This window comes from Leptopilina heterotoma, unplaced genomic scaffold (assembly GCF_015476425.1).
Source record: "Leptopilina heterotoma isolate Lh14 unplaced genomic scaffold, ASM1547642v1 Lhet_68, whole genome shotgun sequence".
Lineage (NCBI taxonomy): Eukaryota > Metazoa > Arthropoda > Insecta > Hymenoptera > Figitidae > Leptopilina > Leptopilina heterotoma.
The window spans coordinates 3,523,298-3,547,412 of record NW_025111157.1 but is presented as its reverse complement, the minus strand read 5'-3'; the positions used below and the strand labels follow the sequence as shown (position 1 = coordinate 3,547,412).

General features: G+C 25.6%; 2 protein-coding genes across 3 annotated transcripts in view; one reads left to right on the top strand and one right to left on the bottom strand.

Moving 5' to 3' along the window:
• Positions 1–24,115, top strand: part of LOC122510311 — a 352,060-nt gene that overhangs the window by 150,232 nt on the left and 177,713 nt on the right. The window lies entirely within an intron of this gene.
• LOC122510313 (extensin-like) lies at positions 2,314–3,919 on the bottom strand. Its single transcript, XM_043624854.1, has 2 exons — positions 3,635–3,919; positions 2,314–3,567 (listed from the first exon to the last, which is right to left on the bottom strand). The coding sequence occupies exons 1-2, from the start codon at positions 3,725–3,727 to the stop codon at positions 3,151–3,153; spliced, it is 510 nt and encodes a 169-aa protein (XP_043480789.1). The 5' UTR covers positions 3,728–3,919; the 3' UTR covers positions 2,314–3,150.

The following is a 24,115-nucleotide window of genomic DNA, read 5'->3' as shown; positions in this document are numbered from 1 at the left end:
TAACTTAACGCAAATGTCAATCAACCAGCAAATCAATCAAAGATTAATGTTAGCGTAGAACCTCTCTATAAATCAAAACTGCTTCCAACAACAGACCTTTACACTGCCAGTGCCAAATTTAATCAACAATGAATCAATAATGAATCAACAATGAATCAATAATGAATCAATTATGAATCAATAATGAATCAACAATGAATCAACAATGAATCAACAATGAATCAATAATGAATCAATAATGAATCAATAATGAATCAATAATGAATCAACAATGAATCAACAATGAATCAATAATGAATCAATAATGAATCAACAATGAATCAATAATGAATCAATAATGAATCAATAATGAATCAATAATGAATCAACAATGAATCAATAATGAATCAATAATGAATCAATAATGAATCAACAATGAATCAACAATGAATCAACAATGAATCAATAATGAATCAATAATGAATCAATAATGAATCAATAATGAATCAACAATGAATCAATAATGAATCAATAATGAATCAACAATGAATCAACAATGAATCAATAATGAATCAACAATGAATCAACAATGAATCAATAATGAATCAATAATGAATCAATAATGAATCAACAATGAATCAACAATGAATCAATAATGAATCAATAATGAATCAATAATGAATCAATAATGAATCAACAACCCGTGTAGAAATTTGTCGTGGCCTTCCTAGAAATAGACTACAGCTAGATAGCATTTGTCGTGGAAAATTATTCTGAAAAAACTGTCCTGGCCCAGAAATGTTAATGTACAGTTTTCCCCTTTATTTTCTTCGCTATAAAGACAGTCTAGAATCTGGCTAAAATTTGTCTAGGATACTGAACTGAAAATTCAGTACAAGTTGGTATAGCAGGTTGTCCAGGAATTAGCTAGGCACTGTCTAGGACGCTGACTTAAGTATTTAGTACACAAGTTCGTGGAGAAGGTGGCTCTGAGAGTCTACTAAGCTAGCAGACGAAATCAGTTCTTGACGTAGTGCTTGATGAAAAGAAACCAAGAGTCGACAATTGTAACTTATCTCGTTGTGAAGATAAAATCAAATTTATAAATCTAGTGAAAAGTTTTCAGTTTTCCATTTTTGAACAGGGACAGTGTACAATTTTAAATATTTTACAGCGAAAAGAAGATTTGTAAGAAAAAGGACATGTGATGTCATCATTCATAGTCTCAGATTGTTTTTCATATTATAATGTTCATAATAAATAATAAAACTTCGGTAATTTTAAGTGAATTTTTTGTGATTGCAACAATATAATATACAATTAATTTTATTATCGGTATACAAGTACGAATCTTTATAGTGAATGTGTTTGTGTTTTAAAGAAAAAATCCAATGTAGCAAAATATGTTACAATTAATTTCAAAAATAATTGTAAGAGGAATTTTGATAATAACAAATACTTTTGTATTACTCTTTTGTTTGTTTAAAAGTTAAACAAACAAAAGAGTAAAGTTGAAAAATATTCTTTTATTATTTATAAACCTAACAATTATTCCCAGTATGTAGAAACTGCTTATTTTAATATCCAGGAACTGGCTAGGAATGATTTATTTTACTACACTGAGAAAAAAAACGATGCCAAAATAGCGCCATCCACTTATGTAGATTCAGCTTTGCTTAACACCGCTGTAACGACTGTGGGGAACACTGCAGTTTCTGCATGAGTTTTCTGCTATTACTACCGTGTCATATATATAAGTTCCTTGAATTCCCGTGCGCGTTGTGTTTCTGCGACACACTGTCACAAACACTGTGTCACAATGCAAAAACTGCAGTGTTCCAACGTAGAAACAACAGTTTTCTGTTTGCAGTGTCACTCATGCAGAAACTGCAGGACTTTACCGCTGAAACGGCGTGTTTTTTTTCTCAGTGTAGACAAGGACTAGACAAAATAACTGTACAAAATCTTGACGTTGCTAGCGTTACATCTCTCGTTCAAGCCTGTCCATTTTTTCCCATCTAGTTGTTAGATTGAATCTAGCACAACTATACAGTTTCTCATACACTTCCACGGTAAATTTCTACACGGGAATGAATCAATAATGAATCAACAATGAATCAACAATGAATCAACAATGAATCAACAATGAATCAATAATGAATCAATAATGAATCAACAATGAATCAACAATGAATCAACAATGAATCAATAATGAATCAACAATGAATCAATAATGAATTAATAATGAATCAATAATGAATCAACAATGAATCAACAATGAATCAATAATGAATCAATAATGAATCAACAATGAATCAACAATGAATCAACAATGAATCAATAATGAATCAACAATGAATCAATAATGAATTAATAATAAATTAATATGGACTGTTTAAAAATATTGATGAAATGGAGTATGATCCAAACCTTCCAGGATTATTCCAAACAGAGGGAAATATTTATTTTAATTGGAACATAAAAAGAATTCTTAAATTCCAAAGGTAAGTAGAAGCCTAATAAACCTATAGAGAGATGTAGAACTATACCGAAATCTCACAGCTCAGAATTTGACTGATGGAAAAGGTTTGAAAAATCCATTGAAAAAAAGTCCACCACGGATGGAGTCCAACGATGGCCTAACAAATGTTGAGAGGATACGATTGAGGTTTGCAGAGGTAAGAGAAAACAAAAGAAAAATTGAACTTGTCGAACCTCACAACATAAAAACATGAAATAAACAAACCGAACCAAAAGAAAATACAGTCAACTCTCGATAAGGTAAAGCGCGATTACTCAAATTTTTCGGTAAGTCAAAATAATTCTTAATGTTTTTACTGCTATACAATAATGAATCAACAATGAATCAATAATGAATCAATAATGAAAAAAAATAGTTAAAACTCACTTACAAACTAAAGCACTTAAAAGCTAAATTATAATTTAAGAGAACGCAAAAAAAAGAACATAACAATAACACTATCTTTGCACATGCACAGCAGACCATTTACCCCTACTCATACTTTTACACACATGCGTGATTACACACCACCTCAATTTTCATCAATTCTACCGCTACTATAACATTCACACATGCATTATACAATTTACCCTAACGTACCATATTAATAAATACACGCTTATTTTTATAAAATATACCTTCTGTATTTGTTAATTATTAATATAATTATTTATTACAATTTTTATAACGACGCGTCGACGGCGGCGACGTCGTTCTCGACGACCTCCATGCGGAGGTGTCGGCGCCCGAGGTGACGCTGTTCGCTGCGCCTCTGGTGGAGGTGGTGTTGGCGACCTGGGCTGCTGTGACGCTGTTCGCTGCGCCTCTGGTGTAGGTGGCGTCCCCAGCACCACATAGGGTGGTGGCGTCTCTGGCCGATGCCACGGGTACCTGGGAGGCGTTGGAGACCTCACTTCCGGCGACCTGGGCTCTGGTGATGGCGTCGGTGTTGCCTCTGGTGTAGGTGGTGTCGGCGACCTCGGCTGAAGTGGTGGCGTCTCTGGCCTGTGCCATAGGTACCTTGGGGGTATTGGTTGGAGCGGTACCTCTTGACCCGGGTGCTGCAACTAAAATATATATTATATTAATACAATTTAATTATTACTAATTACTTACTTAATTATTAATACTTACATTGTATTGCGACACCATCCTCATCAGGCAGTTGTAGCACTCACACCGCTGGTTCTCCATCTCAATCGTGTGCTGTAAGCTGAATGTGCTCATCTGCTATGTTGCACAATACTTATGGAGATAACCCCACCACGCGCTCTCCCCACTATACACTCTTACGATTATGCTTTGCGGCCGTTGATGGTAGCTAAGAAGATACTTATTACCCGTCGGTAAAGCGCGAAATTTAAAATTCAATGATAATTTAATATTTTATACAAATAAGAATATGAAATTAATTATTAGTTATTGAATATTAAATATATTTAATCAGGTTCAAAACAATAAATTTGAATTAACATAATGAAAAAATATTAATTATTTAATTTAACTTTATAGTAAGTGAGTTAATCTAATTTGAAAATAAAGAAAATTTTTACATTAAATCAATGTTATATTCTATTTGAATTAAAGCTAAATTAAAATTAAATCATTGTTATATTATTTTTTTATTATAGTTAAATTAATATTATCTGAAAGAAACTATAACACGTTTTCGATTCCCATGTAAAACATTATGGTAAATTGCGACACGATTTTGAGTGATAATTATACCTTAAATAAACCGAAAAAGCTTATATTTATTTAAGAAAAAATCCTATGTAAAATCTATTTTTATTTTTCAAGTATGTATAATTTTTCCATATCCCTATTGAAAATTTCCACATGGGATTTTACATTTTACCCGTTTTTGCTTAATGTCCAGATAGAATTTTGGAAAGCAACAACATACTCCAGACATTTCTAAAATTAAAGAAACAAAATTTTAATTCATAAATAGGAATTTGTTATTTATTTATTTTTATAATCATTTTTAAAACATTTCTAGAATTCAAAAATAAGAAAATTTTGATTCATAATTCCCAATTTGCCCTAATGACGTTTTAAGGACTTTATATGTTATAAATAAATTTATATGTTACCGTAAACGCTGAAGTTAAATTTCAGTTTTATTGATGCTTTTACTGTATCCTTTATATTGAACATATACATATATTTTATTTCCTACGTTAAATGAAATATGAAAATACATGCTATGAAATTTCCAAATTTAAAACATTAAAATAACAATATACAAATTATTTGCAAACTCAAGTTAATTGATTTTAGATAATTTGTAATAGACATCAAATTCATGAATCTAAACTTGTTAATAAAATAAATGTAATAAATGTAATTTAAAATTTTAAAACATTAACCGATATAAATACCAACTTCATAAAAAAATTAATCAATACTTCTAAAATAAACAACACAAAACACATCTCAAATAGAACAATATTAAAAATATATTTTTTTTTATAAAACTGCTCTATACATATGTGTAAGGTATATATGAAATATATAAAATAAACAACTTTTTTTTTTTTACATATGTACATTCGAAAACAAGCAGTAACATGCAAATTGACATAAAACTTTTTAAATTAAAAAAAAATGAAAAACATGATTTACAATACACAAAGAACTGAAAAAAAATATATGTAAAACTAAAAAAAAAAACATCCACATGTTAAAAAATGAACAAATAAAAAAAAACAGTTGTGTATCACAAACGAAAGTACATTCACGTGTCGAACTTATTTTATATCGTAAACAAAAATATAGTCTCATGTCGACATAATTGCGATTATTTTATATCACAAACAAAAGAAAATAGAAAAAATAACGTGCAAAACTGAAAAATCATCTTTGAAATAAAAAAAAAAGTTGGTTCTGGTCTTGCAACCTATGCTCGTCTCTATACTGCCAAGAAGATGCGGACAGTTTTCTTTATTTTAAAGAAATTTAGAATTAAGCAAAATTAATATAGTAAATTTTTGTAAATTTGAAGTTATAATATATGTATAAAACGTTACTGATGTTGTATTTATTGACATACCCTCATTAGCATTAGGTTAGAGTTAAGATGAATGAGAATATTATGTTGATATCAAGGTATAAAAAATAAAATAATATGAAATATAAAGCAAGCAAGAAATAAAGGAAAACTAGACATGTAAAAAAAATAAATATAACACTTTAAATTATTAGAAAATAAAAAAAATATATTTTTAAAAATAATTATTAAATGTACATTTGTGCAAAGTATATATATCATAAGTATATACCAAGCTAAGAATATTTTTAATGTGTACATTTACAAAATAATAGAATATAAAATAATAGAATGCAAAATAATATAATGCAAAACAAATAATAATTAAATGAATTGTAGGTAAAAAAAAAAACATATTTTAAAAATATGTGAAATACAAAACTTTACATATGTAAGTTACAAATTAAAAAAATAATTAAATACACATATGTAAAAAAACCATAATAAATTATATGAAGTATATAACTTTACCTATCTACGTTACAAAACAAATAATACTTATAGGTAAAAAATAATATGAAATACAAAACTTTACCTATCTACGTTACAAAACAAATAATACTTATTAGGTAAAAAAAACTATATGAACTATATAACTTTACCTATCTATGATACAAGGTAAGCAATGGTGTACAAATGGAAAATTAAACAAAAAATATGAATATACACCTTTGGTTTTTTTACCTTAAAAGTATACCACATGCAAGGTGTATGAAATAAAATTTAAGAAAACTAAGAAAAAAAAAACATGTGTAAATAGAAAACTGAAATTTTTTGAATCAGCTTAACATGATAGGAAAAAAAAAACAATTTTGTAAGAAATTCGTTGAAATAAAAAAATATTAAATATCATGTTAATGTGAAAAGAATTCAAAAAAGCATGTAGAAAAATTAGTAAAATAAAGCAAAAAAATAACTGTAAAAGACATTGAAACTGATTTAAAAAATTAACTAGCGCCTCTTTTTCGAAGACGCTGTTGCCATTGCTTTCATAGCTTTCATTAACCGTCCTCGAGTGGTTGTTCGAAGAGGTCTAGCAGCAATCTCTATTGCTCGTCGTGGAGCTGGTTCTAGTCCAGCAACCTGTGCTCGTCTCGGTGCTGGGACAGGGCGTGCACCTTGTGCTGGACCAGCAACCTGTGCTCGTCTCGGTGCTGGGACAGGGCGTGCACCTTGTGCTGGTCCAGCAACCTGTGCTCGTCTCGGTGCTGGGACAGGGCGTGCACCTTGTGCTGGTCCAGCAACCTGTGCTCGTCTCGGTGCTGGGACAGGGCGTGCACCTTGTGCTGGTCCAGCAACCTGTGCTCGTCTCGGTGCTGGAACAGGGCGTGCACCTTGTGCCGGATCCACCCTCCTTGGGTTAGTTCGGACACGGATCCATGGAGCTGGTTCTAGTCTTTCAACCTGTGCTGGTACAGGGCGTGGAGCTGGCTGTAATCTAGCAACATGTGCTCGTCTCGGTGCTGGAACAGGGCGTGCACCTTGTGCCGGATCCACCCTCCTTGGGTTAGTTCGGACACGGATCCATGGAGCTGGTTCTAGTCTTTCAACCTGTGCTGGCACAGGACGTGGAGCTGGTACTAGTCTTTCAACCTGTGCTGGCACAGGGCGTGGAGCTGGTACTGGTATAGGGTGTAGAGCTGGTTCTGGCACAGGGCGTGGAGCTGGCTCCTCTGCTAATAATAATATTGCCTCAGCTCCATTGACTAATACTCCCAAATGATTATTATCCATTTGCAAGACTTCATTAATGAGATCATTTGGGAGTATAGGTAATACTTGATCATTTCTTTGATCTACGTTGGCAGGTGGAATATCCCAATGGTTTGGCCTTGCTATGAATAAAGCTGGTTCATCCGGATTATATTGCATATTTTGCATTAAGTTTAACGCTCTATTAACTTCATTCTGAAAAAAATAGTAATAATAAATATAATAATGAATTGAAAAAAGTAATAATAAACATAATGAATTGAAAAAAAAAGTATTATTACTATGCATACTAGGTAATTCTGAAAATTTTTAATAACTTTTATATAATTTATTAATTAAATAAATGAAAAAGAGAGATTTTTGACATGTAGAAAAAAGAATTTGAGAAGAAAGAATTTTGAGAAAATTATATCTTTATATTAATTGAGAAAAAGAATTTGTTAAGAAAAATATAATCCGTTTGAGGTTATATCGTTGTAGTAATGGAAAAAAGAATTTGAGAAGAAAAGATTAAAGACGTTTGACATGTAGAAAAAAGAATTTGAGAAGAAAGAATTTTGAGAAAATTATATCTTTATATTAATTGAGAAAAAGAATTTGTTAAGAAAAATATAATCCGTTTGAGGTTATATCGTTGTAGTAATGGAAAAAAGAATTTGAGAAGAAAAGATTACAGACGTTTGACATGTAGAAAAAAGAATTTGAGAAGAAAGAATTTTGAGAAAATTATATCTTTATATTCATTGAGAAAAAGAATTTGTTAAGAAAAATATAATCCGTTTGAGGTTATATCGTTGTAGTAATGGAAAAAAGAATTTGAGAAGAAAAGATTACAGACGTTTGACATGTAGAAAAAAGAATTTGAGAAGAAAGAATTTGTTAAGAAAAATGTAATCCGTTTGAGGTTATATCTTTATATTAATGGAAAAAAGAATTTGAGAAGAAAAGTTTACAGACGTTTGACATGTAGAAAAAAGAATTTGAAAAGAAAGAATTTGTTAAGAAAAATGTAATCCGTTTGAGTTTATATCTTTATATTATTGGAAAAAAGAATTTGAGAAGAAAAGTTTACAGACGTTTGACATGTAGAAAAAAGAATTTGAAAAGAAAGAATTTGTTAAGAAAAATGTAATCCGTTTGAGGTTATATCTTTATATTAATGGAAAAAAAGAATTTGAGAAGAAAAGTTTACAGACGTTTGACATGTAGAAAAAAGAATTTGAGAAGAAAGAATTTTGAGAAAATTATATCTTTATATTAATTGAGAAAAAGAATTTGTTAAGAAAAATATAATCCGTTTGAGGTTATATCGTTGTAGTAATGGAAAAAAGAATTTGAGAAGAAAAGATTACAGACGTTTGACATGTAGAAAAAAGAATTTGAAAAGAAAGAATACTTACAAGATTTTGAAAGTCTCTTCGATAGGGACAATTAACTGCGTTGCAGAAGCAGTACATCTTATGCTGATTCGGATCCTTTAAAACAAAGTAAATAATTACTTTTAATTATTTAAAGCACTTCCATTACTCATTTGAATAATACTACTCACCATTGTAAATATTAGAATTATAGAAACAAAAGAATCACAATAAAACGCCGGTTTATGCCGCATGAGGTTTCTCTCACCAGTTTCAACAATTTATAAATGCCTGTTTAGTCCAGTCTGGTTTAGTCTGAGGTTAGGTTGTCTTGAAAGATGGTGGCTTTATCTCAGGGGTGTCCTAATGAAACTAAATTCCTATCCTTTCACAATATTCTTAATTGTTAGAATTTTTTAATGAGTAATAATGGTTTTTTTAATAATTAAAAATTTAACTTTTATTTTACATAATATTATGCATAAAATTACTTAATAAATATATGAAATAATAAATTTAAAATATTGTGTAAAATAAAATTTAAAAATTCCCGCCACACATTAAACAAGTAGGAAAATGTGGAAATTACAAACCAATATTTCTAAAATATAAGCGAATAAACATTTCTTGCTTTAAAATAATAATAAGTATATACTTATTATTACAAATTTTTTGTTTGATTTATAAAATTAACAAGATTATTATTACTATTTTCAACATTAAACCTTAATAATTTTTACTAATGAAACTAGCCAATGAGAAAACTTCTATTCTTTTAGAGCCGTTGAACATCGATTCATACATATCGAATCTGAAATTGACCTTGGCGCGAATTTCAATTTAAATTCAAAAATGCTTTTAAAGATTTAAGAATATGTTATAGAAAAATTAACTTACCTTTATTAATAAATTATTATTATAAATAATTTTATAAATTATATTATTACTATTATTATTATTATATTATTACTATTATTATTATTATTATTATTATTATTATTATTATTATTATTATTATTATTATTATTATTATTATTATTATTATTTTTATTATTATTATTATTATTATTAAACAAAAAAAAGTTAATTAAACTTACCTTACTTAAATAAATAGTTATAGTTTTAGAATATATAAATATTAATTATAAATGAACATTTTATTTTTACATATAATAAACATATATTTTCATATATTTGTAAACAGTAATTCTTGTAAACGATAATTATACGAATTTAAAATTAAACAAGTGTAAATATTGTATATTGAATATAATAAATGTATGAACTGTTATTAATACTATATTTAATTAAATACCTTCATTAGTATTACGTTAGATAATAAGGTATACATTTTAAGGTTATGTTTAATAAAATAGATTTTAAGGTTATGTTTAATAAAATAGATTTTAAGGTTATGTTTAAAACAATATATTTTAAGGTTATGTTTAATATAATAGATTTCAACAGCTTTTACAAGCGCCATCTATTAAAATTTTAATAATCTTATTAGTGTAAACAATATGGCGCCATCTTTGCCCGCGAAATACAAACGATTCAGTTGTGGCGCCATCTCTCGGCACAACACTCAAACCGCACTCTGTCGGTAAAACAAAATGGCGGCTCACTATTTAAGCAGTTTGAATTTATCAAATAAAATTTTTAAATTTCCCGCCAAGCAGGTTTGAATTCGCTAGTGGCGCCATCCATCGGCGGCAGCCGGCACTAAAAAATCGGTAGGTAAAACAGAGAACCCCTTCTAAGCCACTTGGAAGTTTGAAATTAAATTTTTAAATTTCCCGCCATGCAGGTTTGAATTCGATGGTGGCGCCATCTGTCGGCGGCAGCCAGAACTAAAAAAATCGGTTGGTAAAACAGAGAACCCCTTCTAAGCCACTTGAAAGTTTAAAATTAAAATTTTAAATTTCCCGCCAAGGGGTTTGGAATTTGTAAGTGGCGCCATCTAGCGGTGGCAGCAGGAACTACACTCGGTCGGTAAGGTAGAACACCCCTACCAACCACTGATAAAGTAGAAATCTGCATTACCGACCGAGGGTACTTAGCCGAGATCAGAACCTGGGGCAGAACTCTCCTAGCTATACTACTACTGTATGTTTTATGTTTGATTTTTGCTCAGAATTACTTTTAATGCATTGAATTTATTAAATTCGATTCAAAAGAGCCGATTCGATTAATAATTTATCGAATGTACAAATAATTGACATTATTTTTTCACTTCTTTTGATTTTTGAAAATTTGATTAAAGAAAATTCTTTTACACTGGTACAAAAAATGTTAATTTTTAACAAAATCTTTTTTTAATTTTGATTATTATTTTTCTTTTTTGTGTAGTAATTTTTAAAATTATTGAAACAGAGTCAAATTTAATTTTTCCATATCTACTTTTTTACTACTCTTTTCTGTCTTAATGCGACTTTTTTTAAATTAATTTTCGAGTACAAAGCCTAAATTTAGTAAAAAATTTTACTAATATTTTCCTAATATTCTTCCCGAAAATTCATTTATTTTAACAAAAAAAAATTATTTCTCCAGAATTCAATTACTTTTAAAAATACTACAATTTTCACACGAATTCAACTATTTAAAAATTAAAATGCAATTTTCATTGAATTTAAAAAGAATCAATTATTTAAAAAAATTTATTAAAATTCATAGGAAGAATTCAATTATTTTCGAAAATAATAAAATTTTCACAGGAATTCAATTATTTAAAATGAAATATTCATAAAATTTGTCAAAAAATCAATTATTTCAAACTATTCTCCTAAAATTCTTCCCAAAAATTCAATTATTTTCACAAATAATAAATTTTTTGTCCAGAATTCAATTATTTTTAAAAATAATAAAATTTTTACACGAATTCAATTATTTAAAAATTAAAATGCAATTTTCATTGAATTTTTTAAAAAATTGTATTAAAATTCATCGGAAGAATTCAATTATTTTCGAAAATAATAAAATTTTAAGAGGAATTCAATTATTTTCGAAAATAATAAAAATTTTAAGAGGAATTCAATTATTTTCAAAAATAATAAAATTTTTTAGAAAAATTCAATTATTTTCGATAATAATAAAATTTTCACAGGAATTCAATTATTTAAAATAAAATATTCATAAAATTTTTCAAAAAATCAATTATTTGAGACTTTTTCCCTAAAATTCCTCGCGAAAATTCAATTATATTCACAAACAATAAATTTTTTCACCAGATTTCAATTATTTTTAAAAATAATAAAATTTTTCCACGAATTCAATTATTTAAATATTAAAATGTAATTTTCATTAAATTTTTTTATAAACCCAATTACTTAAAAAAATGTATTAAAATTCATCAGAAGAATTCCATTAATTTTCGAAAATAATAAAAATTTTCACCGAAATTCAATTATTTTCAAAAATAATAAAATTTTCAAAGGAATTCAATTATTTAAAGTAAAAAATTAAAAAAATGTCTAGAGAAAAATCAATTATTTGAAAGTTTTTTCCAAAATTCTTCGCGAGAATTGAATTATTTTCACAAATAATAAATATTTACACCGAAATTCTTTTTTTTTAAGTTATACCATTTTTACACGAATTCAATTATTTAAATGCAATTTCCATTGTATTTTTTAAAAAACCCAATTATTTAAATAAAAATGTATTAAAATTCATCGGAAGAATTCAATTATTTTTGAAAATAATTAAATCTTCACAGGAATTCAATTATTAAATTAAAATATTCATAAAATTTTTCGAAAAAATCAAGTACTAACTGGTATAAAAAATGTTAATTATTAACTAAATCATTTTTTTATTTCGATTATTTTTCTCTCTTGTATAGTAAGTTTTAAAATTATTAAAGCAGAGGTCAAATTTAATTTTTCAAAAGCTACTGTTTTACTACTTTTTTCTGTCTTAAAGCTCCATTTTGCTTCTTTTCTGAAATTAATTTTCGAGTACAAAGCCTGAATTTAAAAATTTTTACTAATTCAAATTTATAGTTTTTGGAAATGCGCAGTAATTGGTACATTTATCCCGTTAAACATTTGTAAACAATAAAAGTAAAAAATAGTAAAAGAAATTTTCCCGGAGAATAAAAAATATAAATTACGTATATTTTATCCAAAAGTCATTATAACAATGAAATAAAGAGAATTCTTTGTTCTTTTTTTTTCTGCAAAATTCAGCTTTTAATTAAAAACAATACCACGTTTCGACAGGAAACTTTACCCATTGTTTGCTACTAATGACATTTTGATTTATTAATGGAAGAGACGTATTTTGCATTAATTTACGCACACGTACTCTTTCTCTCTTTCTCTCCCTCTCATGCTCACTCTAGTGAATTGAATATTCAAATTGTACATATAGGAACGTAAATAAGTTGGAAATACACTTGCGAAAAACATGTTTATGATATATATTCGTGAAATTCGTTTGAGATTAATTGTAAAACATTTCACAGTTTAATTAACGTTGAGTGCGAAATTGTATTATAAAATATATCAAATTTACGATTTTGTATCATTTAATGCTTTTTGATCAAAAGTGATTTGGCTTTTTTTTTCAATTTCCTTTCCTATATATATGCGTCTAAAGATTTTTGGAAAAATAAAATGATATATGTGGGTTTTTAAAAAATACTTTTATTTTGCGAAACAAAAAAAAAGAAGAAGTAAACTACTAAATCATTGAAGTGTGAAACTTGAGTTTTTGTTTTTCTTTAAAATCCCATACAATCATTTATTGTTCCTATCTTTATTCGATGGTATGAAAATTTTATCCTAGATTTATAGATGTTCTTCGACACACGCATCGATTTACCTATTTATGAACCTTCTACCACTTTCGAATGTCGATTTATAGCTTCTTCTTTTATTCATGTAAAGAAAAGTTTATGGATTTTTTTTTGTGTGCTTCATTTCTGAATTCTTTTGCAGAAATTCGTCCGAGGAAAATTATTATTATTATTCATGTTCCTGAGAAGTTCTGTAAACGTTCGAGTGAACGAAATTTTCTTATTTCTTTTTCGAATTCTCATTTTCTTGTAGTAGTAATGGACTATGTAATAATATGAAAATATTATTTGAAAAGTATTATTTTAAAAATTTTTTAATAAAATTCTCTAAACTGATTCAATTATTTTCAATTTCTATTTTTTTTAAAAATAAAATTACGCAAAAGAATACAATTATTTAAAAAAAAAATTGTTAATAAAATTATTCGCTAAATTTAATTACATAAATAATATATTCACAGGAATTCAATTATTGTCGAAAATAATAAAATTTTTGCAACAAAATTTAACTTTTTTTAAAAATAATAAAATGTTTACACGAATTCAATTATTTAAAATAAACAATTTAAAAATTTTTAGAAAAAAACAATTTTTTGAAAATTTTTCCGAAATTCTTCGCGAGAATTGAATTATTTTCACAGATAATAAATGTTTTCACCGCAATTAAATTATTTTCAAAAATAATACAATTTTCACTTGATTTCAATTATAAATATTAAAATACAATTTTCATAGAATTTTTTTAAAACACCAATTATTTAAAATAAATTTATTAAAATTCATCGGAAATATTCAATTATTTTCACAAATAATACATGTTTGCAACGAAATTCAATTAATTTTAAGAATAATAAAATTTTTACAGAAATTCAATTATATTTAAAAATTAAAATACAATTTTCATAGAATTTTTTTAAAACACCAATTATTTTGGTGTTTATTACAATTCATCGAAAAAATTCAATTATTTTCGAAAATAATTAAATTTTTTGGAAGAATTTAATTATTTTCGGAAAATAATAATTTTTCAAAAAATTCAATTATTAGAAACTTTTTTTTCTAAAATTCTTCCCGAAAATTCAGTTATTTTCACAATTAATAAATTTTTTATTTAGAATTCAATTATTTTTAAAAATAATTAAATTTTCACACGAATTCAATTATTTTCAAAAATAATATAATTTTTAAAGAAATTCAATTATTTAAAGTAAAAAATTGAAAAAAATGTTTAGAGAAAAATCAATTATTTAAAAGTTTTTTCCAAAATTCTTCTTTAGAATTGAATTATTTTCACCGACATTCAACTATTTTCACAAATAATACATTTTTGCAACGAAATTCAATTATTTTCAAGAATAATAAAATTTTTACAGAAATTCAATTATTTAAAAATTAAAATACAATTTTTATGGAATTTTTTTAAAACATCAATTATTTTGGTGTTTATTACAATTCATCGGAAAAATTCTACTATTTTTTCACAAATAATACATTTTTGCACCGAAATTTAATTATTTTTAAAAATAATAAAATTTTTACAGGAATTCAATTATTTAAAATAAAATTTTCATAAAAATTTTTTAAAAATCAATTATTTTAAACTCTTTTCCTAAATTCTTCGCGAGAATTGAACTATTTTCATAAATAATAAAAATTTTCAACGGAATTTAATTATTTTAAAAAATAATACAATTTTCACACGAATTTAATTATTTAAAAATTAAAATACAATTTTCATAGCATTTTTTTAAAAATCAATTATTAAAAAAAAATGTATTAAAATTCATCGAAAGAATTAAATTATTTTCAAAAATAATAAAAATTTTTCAGAGGAATTCAATTATTTTCGAAAATAATAAAATTTTTCAGAAGAATTCAATTATTTTCGCAAATAATCAATTATTTAAAATATTTTTTTCCTAAATTCTCCGCGAGCATTCAATTATTTTCATAAATAAAACATTTTTGCACGATTTCAATGATTTAAATATTAAAATACAATAGAATATTCTATTTTTCCAATTCCATAGAATTCTTTTTAAAAAATATCAATTATTTGAAAAAATTTATTAAAATTCATCAGAAGAATTCAATTATTTTCGAAAATAATTGAATTTTTTGGAAAACTTTAATTATTTTCGGAAAATAATAAAATTTTCACAGGAATTTAATTATTTAAAATAAAATATTCATAAAATTTTCAAAAAATTCAATTATTAGAAACTTTTTTTTCTAAAATTCTTCCCGAAAATTCAATTATTTTCACAATTAATAATTTTTTTCTTCAGAATTCAATTATTTTTAAAAATAATAAAATTTTCACACGAATTCAGTTATTTTCAAAAATAATAAAATTTTCACACGAATTCAATTATTTTCAAAAATAATAAAATTTTCACACGAATTCAATTATTTTCAAAAATAATAAAATTTTCAAAGAAATTCAATTATTTAAAGTAAAAAATTGAAAAAATGTTTAGAGAAAAATTAATTATTTAAAAGTTTTTCCCTAAATTCTTCTTAAGAATTGAATTATTTTCACCGAAATTCAATTATTTTCAAAAATAATATTATAATATTATTTAAAAATTAAAATACAATTTATATTATGTAGAATTTAAAAAAAAATTATTAAAATTCATCGAAAGAATTCAATTATTTTAAAAAATATTGATAATTTTGATAAAAAAATTTAATTTTCGTAGACCTTTCTAAGTAAGAAATTGATTTAAAAGTGAATTTCATTAATAATTTTAGAAAGTAATTGAATATTTCAAGTTGGAATTTTTAGAAATAATTGAATTTCACAAGGTTTTTAGTTTTAAATCTTTGGAAATGCTGATTTAAAAATATTATTAATTTATTACTTCTTTTTGAAAATTATAAAATTTTCGAATAATTTTATTTAAGAGTTCTAAAAAATAATTGAATAATTTTCTTTTCAAAATTCTAAAAAATTATTGAATTAGTTTATTATTTAAAAAATTCTAAATGGTGTGAATTGAATTTTGTGGGATTTGTAATTGCAATTGTTAGAAATAATTATTCAAGAGGAATACTTTTTGTTATGAGAGGAAAAATTGAGAGAATATTAAAAGAAGATTTTTCCTCTAAATATGTGATTATTTTTTTTATAGTTATTTATATCGAATAAATATTTCGTTGATTTGATGGTTCGGAATTTTTCGAACGTAATTGTTATTCAACTTATTCAAAGTAAACGGTATTAATTATAGTTGATAAGGACTTTACCTACTTGATTAAATTGCGGACAAGTTTAATTGGTGATAAAATGATATCCAATATTTTCCAATCGGTTTTTCATTATCGAAAAATTAACAAAAATACCTCTTTGTAGCTGTGGGAAGATTGCATTGTAGATTTTATAGAGAAACTTCAACAAGTTTTTCTCTATATTCATTTGATCAACATTGAATTCTGATTGAAGTTTACAAAGTAAACCTAATAAAAAACGAATGTCAACACCACAAATGTAGAGTATTTAAGGGCTTTTTTTTATCCCCCACTCTCTCTCTCTCTCTCTTTCACATTTATAGAGCGACATATACAAGTGACAGAAAAGCAGACATTGAAATGGAAATGTTAGCATTTCATTCGACAGTGAAGCTTCCTCTAATTCTATTATCGCAAATAAATTAGGAGGGATCGAACTGCGATCGTTGTAAAGTTGGCCGAGTTACGGATGGTGTACTCGACGTCGACTATATTTACGTTTAGGATAAAGTACCCCAGAGGCAGATGGGCAGGTGGATGGATAAGTGGACTGGAGTAAATGAACGTGGCTTCGAGAGACATTCCAATACAGAGCGAGCGAAAGAAAACAAAAAAAAAAAAAAAAAAAAAAAAATTTAACAAAGAGAGAAAAAAACAAAAAAAGCGACGAACCAAAAAAATCCCTCCTAAAAAGCATATAAAGAGAAGAGGAACGGAGATGAATAAAAGAAAGAGGAACAAAAAACAAAAAAAAAAAAAAAAACGACGATGCACATTTGAAATACGAGCAAAGGACTGACAATCGTTTGGTTTCGATGAGCAGTCAACATTTTTTTGCAAAAACTTTTTTTACACACCTGGTACTATAGACCCGGAAAAATCGCCGCATTTGATTCGAGTAACGGCTGTGTGACATACGCTTCTATATTCTTTATTTATCCAAAAAGTCATTCACGTTTCATAAAAACAAAAAAATGAAACAAAACAAAAAAAAAAAAAACAGTTGCATATGGCTTACGGTTATATTCGGATGTTAATTATTTTATTATTCGTTTTATATACGTATGCGCTGAAAATTAATATTTTTAGAATGAACCAGACTCTGAATCTTGAATTAGTAAGTTTTTGCTAATAAAATAGTGCGGATTCGTTTACCAATTCGAATTAGTAATTAACAAGTTTAAACTACAATCTTTAGCAGTTTTGTTTTACTAATTGTTAGTTGAAAAATAATAATTCATTTAGTAAATTGTCTAACTAATTTAAAATAGTAAAAAATACGACTAAAAAATTAGTAATAATTAATTAATTAATTAATTAATTAATTAGTAATTAATACGTTTAAACTACAATCTTTAGTAGTTTTTTACTAATTGCTAGTTTCGAATTACTAATTCATTTAGTAAATTGGCTAACTAATTTAAAATAGTAAAAAATACGACTAAAAAATACGAAAGGTCAGTAAATTCCGTAATTTTATAGAAAAAAGACGAAAAGTTCGTAAATTGTACGACATAATTTGGAGAATTTGACAGAAATTACAAATAATTGCAGAAATTCAATTATTTTCAAAACTAATAAAATTCTTCCTAGAAATTCAATTACGTTCAAAAATTTTTTTAAATTCTAGTCAAAATTTCAATTATCTTTAGAAATATTAAATATTTACAAAAGAATTTAATTATTTAACAAACAAACAAAAAAAATTGATAAAATTCGACGCAAACATTTAATTATTTTCATAAAATAATAAAAATTTTACAGGAATTCAATTATTTAAAATATTTTTTTATAAATTTCTTCGGCATAATTCAATTATTTTCCATAAATAATGAAACATTTACAAAGATTCAATTATTTTCGTAAATACTAAAATTCTTTTTAGGAAAATTAATTTCACTTAAAATTTTAGATTGTAATTGAATATTAAAAGCATTATAGGTGCGAATTTTTAGAAATACTTGAAAATTTTAAAAAAACTTATTCAAAAATTATTAAAAATAATGAATTTATAGAACAATTTTAGTTAAAAAGCACTAAAAAAATTTAATTTTGGAAAATAAATTTCAAATGATTGCAGAAATTTAATTATTTTCATGAATAATAAAACTCATCACTGAATTTCAATTATTTTTAATTAAATTAAATTTTATTAAAATTCGTCGAAAGAATTCAATTATTTAAAAAGTTGTCGATAAAATTCTTTATGAAAATTTAATTTTAAGAAACATTCAATTATTTAATAAAATATTTATTTTTAATGAAAATAATTGAATTTCTGCAATCATTTGTAACTTATTTTCCACAATTAAATTTTTTTTAGTGTTTTTCAACTAAAAATCTTCTATAAATTCATTAGTTTTAATAATTTTTAAAAAAATTTCTTTGAAAATTTTCAAATCCATTTTATTGCAATTCAATTTTATGTAAAATTTTGATTATTGGTAAGTTCTTCAATTAAATATATATTAGAAAATAAAATTAACAAATAATTTAAAAAAAAAAAAAATTCAATTCAATTTTTTCAAAAAAATTAATTCTACAGAATTGTTAGTTAAATGTATGGAAAATTCAGATTTTCAAAGATTTTAATTTGATAGCTTTTGAAAATTCAATTATTTCTAAAAATTCATCTTGCAATGCTTATAATATTCAATTATTAGGTAAAAATTTAACTGAAATTTATTTTTAAACAATTTTTATTAGAAAATTCTACTAGAATTCAAATATTTAACTATAAAAAATTAAATAATAAAATTCATCGCAGAATTTCAATTATTTTTAATACAATTTTAATTGAATTTCTCGAAAACTGTATATTTATTCTTAAAAATTTTATTAAAATTTGTCCAAAAAATGTAATTATTTAGAAATTTGTTTATAAAATTCTTTATGGGAATTGAATTTTAAAGAAACATGCAATTATTCAATAAATTATTTATTTGCATTTTATTTGTATTTAAATAATTGAATTCTAGTAGATTTTTCTAATAAAAATTCATTTAAAAATGAATTTCAGTAAAAATTTAGATAATAATTGAATTATTAAAAGCCAATATAGCGTGGATTTTAAGAAATAATTGAATTTTGAAATTAAATTTTTTGAAAAATTTAATTCTTCTTAAAAAAATTTATTAAATTTCGTCGAATGAATTCAATTATTTAAAAATTTATTTCTAAAATTCTTTATGAGAATAAAATATATTTTAAGAAATCATTCAATTATTAAAAAAAATTATTTATTTTTTGTATTTAAATAAATTGAATTCTGGTGGAATTTTCTAATAAAAATTGATTTTCATTTCATAAAATTGAATTTTTAAGTTAAAATTTATAGATAATAAATTGAAGAATTTACTAAATATTCAATCAATATACAAGTATTTGTTATAAAACATAATGATATCGATCACTCCGAGTCTTCGACTCAGAGCAATCGATATCTTTATGTTTTATATAAATTAAAAATGACCAAGTAATAAAAATCATTATTTAATATTATAAGAATATTGTTATTGTAACTACATCAAAATTATTTTCATTATTTGAATTCCTTTAAAAAAAATTTTATTATTTATGAAAATAATAAAATTGTTTGCATAGAATTTTATCAAATTTTTTTTTTTTTAATTGCATTCTTTTGGTGAAATTTTATTAAAATAGATATTAAAAATCATTGAAATTAGAAAAATGCATTTTATTTTTGAAAGTAATTGAAATTAGGACAAGAATTTTTTTTTTGAAATTTATGAAAATAATTGAACTTTGGAGAAGAATTTTGTTATTTATAAAAAGATAATTGGGATTTTTACGAGAATTTTTTTTTCAAATTTTGTACATAGTTGAATTTTATAAGAATTTTATTTATTTATTTTTTTTTTAAATAATTGAATTTCTGCAATATTTGTAATTTCTTCAAAATTGAAATTTTTTGTTTGTTTTCAACGAAAATTTTGAAATTCTTTTTTTAAAATTGCTAATTTTATTCCTAGAAAAAATGTAGTAAGAAGTTAATTGCTGCTAGTTTTATTTATAATTTTAAGTAAAATACTCTCTTATTTTCATCGGATTAGACATATTTTTGTTTGTAAATGGTCCGTAATTTACTAATTTTTCATTTTTGGTTCGTAAAGTCCGTATTTTTAATTACTTTTATTGATTCAAGCCCTGTTCTTGTCTACTAGCGTGACAATGAACGTTTAGACGAACATAGAAAAAAGAAATTTTGAAACCGTTTACATTTTAAAATCAAAATGAGGGGCCGTTCAAAAAATACGTAACGCTATTTTTCGGAAATTTAGACCCCCCCCCCCTCCCCCCATGTAACGCAATGTTGTATACATTAGCGCCATTTTTTCTGCTGATCGTAACAAACAGCTTGACCCCCCCTCCCCCCTAAAGCGTTACGTATTTTTTGAACGGCCCCTGAATGAGAAAAGAGAAAAGAAGAAAAAAGTTAATAAGAAAAGAGGAAGACAGGAATAAAGAAATTTGTTTGATTTTTAAATTATAATTTCGATAAAAATAAGAAATGAAGAAATCTTGATAACTTGTTTGTTAGTCATATTATAATAAATTGACGATCTCGACAAACAAAACTCGTTATATCCCAAGGAAGATGAATGAGGGGACATCGATGTTTACTTATTATCCTCCCTAAAATGATGCCTCCTCGGTTATATATACACAACCGCATTTCTCTTTTAACAACGACACTCAATTTGAGTGTCATCTCCCCCCCCCTACCCCCAGCATCACAGCCACTTACATTGTTCAGTTCATCCCCCTTATATATATTCGACGTTGCCTACTTTGTTGAACTCGTTAATTATACTAATAGATTTATTCAAGTGCCAGAGCTTCATTGTTCCTCTGACTCGTCTTATGTTCTCTGGCAATAATTCTCAGCATCCAGACACACGCTATTTGTCAGCGTTTGTCGGTTCGCTTGGTACTTCACAATTTACAATTCACTTGCAGAAAAGCGCGCACACCCAAAGTGAGAGAGCTCGTATTTCGCGTCTCAGTTTACCATTAACGAACCTGCATTTTCTCCACCAGGCTCTGTTGCAATAGCAGCGGCAGAGGCAGCGGCAGGCTTTGCGCTCAAGTTTTCGGTTAAATTGCTAGTGAAACTTGTTTTGTTTACTTGTGAAAACAGAGAGAAAGACTTTTTGAGTTAACTCAACAGTTATTTCGAATGGATATCAAATTATTATAGCGAAACTTGTGTGCCTTTATACGCGCCTTGTATCTTAGATTATATATTTTCTTTTACTTCACAATTTTTCTATAAGAATATCAAATTGAGACAAAAAATCGTATCAAAATTGGTGCATCACACAGTTTTCTATAAAGTATCAAATTGATAAATTGGATAAAACTGATAACAAAAATTTGGATCCATTTATAATTTGATTAGATATTATTTCGTATCACTGGGAATTAGTAGTCTCAATTTTATATCATTAGAAAAACTGTGATTTTAATTATAATTAGAAATGTTTCAAAATAGACATTTTGATAAAAAAAAATACTTGAAAAAATTATCAAATAGATGAACATGTGAAATAGATGCTAAACTTTAAAAAAAAGTAAAAAATCTATTTAAGTTCCAAATGATTTTATAAAATAAAGATATTTAAAAAAAATGTATTATAAACATATTTTGGAGTTTCAATTATTTTTAGAGTAAACTAAAATATTTTTAGGGTTTGGGAAGAGGTCAAAGTTTTGTCTAAAAATCAGGGAATTCTTTCAATCTTTCATGGAATAATTTATTTTCAGAGTTATTCTTTATGACCGGGAATTTTTTTTTATGAAAAACTGGCCACCCAGTGGCCACCAGTTTTAGAATCCTAAAAATAATTATAAAAAAAAAACCATTTTTTTCACGTGTATTTCACCTCGTGCGAGATTTTAAGGGCTACGAAACTTTTTCAGCGTTTTTTTGAAATTCTCCAGCGCTTTGCGTGTGAAAGGTAGACTTTTATCCTTAACACCTTAGCTATTTAAAAAAAAGGGTTTAAAGGAAAACTTGAAAAAGGGAGAGTGAGTGAGCTATAGGACGCCAAGTAAACACGATCGTTGCGCTCGAAAGCATACAATATACCAACGCATGTTTAACGCCATAAGCATAGATATACGATATTTTTCAAAGAGTCTTCATCTCACTCATATAGAGGCCGCCGCATGTTAGGGCTGGGGTTATTTCTCCGTATAATAAAAAAAAAAAAACAACAACGGAAAAAAGGTTAAAAAGTGAGAAACGCAGAGAAAAGAAAAAGCTTTGGCGGCTTGCAAAACCCGTATAATAAAACAAGCATAGAGAGAAGAGAGAGAGAGAGAGAGAAAGAGAGAGGTCGAGTTTTTCGGTCCGTCGCTTTCAGTATTCTTTGGGATTTCACTAATCCCTTGCTGGCTCGCCCAGCAACTGACCGGAAACACTTCAGTATCAAGAAGAGTTCTCTTTTTCTTTCCTTTTTTTTGCAGTTAAATTTACAAATACTTTAGAGATAAAAAATAAAAGACAGAGAGAGATAGAGAAATTCTATGATTCTTGGAAAATTATTTCCACTTTCGAAAGTGTACTCATAAAAAAGATTGCTATTGATTTCGAAATAGATGCTTGTTAGTTCTTTTGTTACAGAATATAATTTACCGAATTGCTTTATTTGTCATCGTAGTAAACGTTATTTACTATTCACAGTTAACGTAAAATAACGTAAAATTCACTGTAAAAAAATTTGTCGAAAACTTTATTTAAAAAAAAATCAAATATTTTTAATTATACACTGAAAAAAAAAATTTATTTGATTTAAATAACCGATTAATTGACTTTTATCGATTAAATATTTAATTGAATCAAATAATATTTATTGGAGTCAATTAAATTGTATTTGCTTTAAATAATATTTATTGGAGTCAATTAAATGGTTCAATTCATGTTTGCTTCAAATACTGAAATTATTGGTTCAAATACCATTTAATTGACTTGAATAAATATTATTTGATTCAAGGAAATATTTAATTGATAATAGTCAATTAATCGGTTATTTTAATCAAATAAATTTTTTTTTTCAGTGTATAACTTGTCGCAGTTTTTCTAAGGATATCAAATTGAGACAAAAAACGTATCAAAGTGTCGCAACTATAGGCAAACATTTAATTATTTTCATACATAATAACATTTTTGCAGGAATTTAATTATTTACAAACTTATTTTTATAAATTTCTTATTCGCAATAAATTCAATTATTTTCACAAATAATAAAACTTTTTACATGGATTCAATTATTTTTATAAATAATAAAATTCTTCTTGGGAATTTAATGATTTTTAATACAATTTTAGTCGAATTCCTGGAAAAATGATGTATAATTATTCTTAAAAAATTTTATTAAATTTCGTCAAAAGAATTCAATTATTTAAAAATTTGGTGATAAAATTCTTTATTAGGA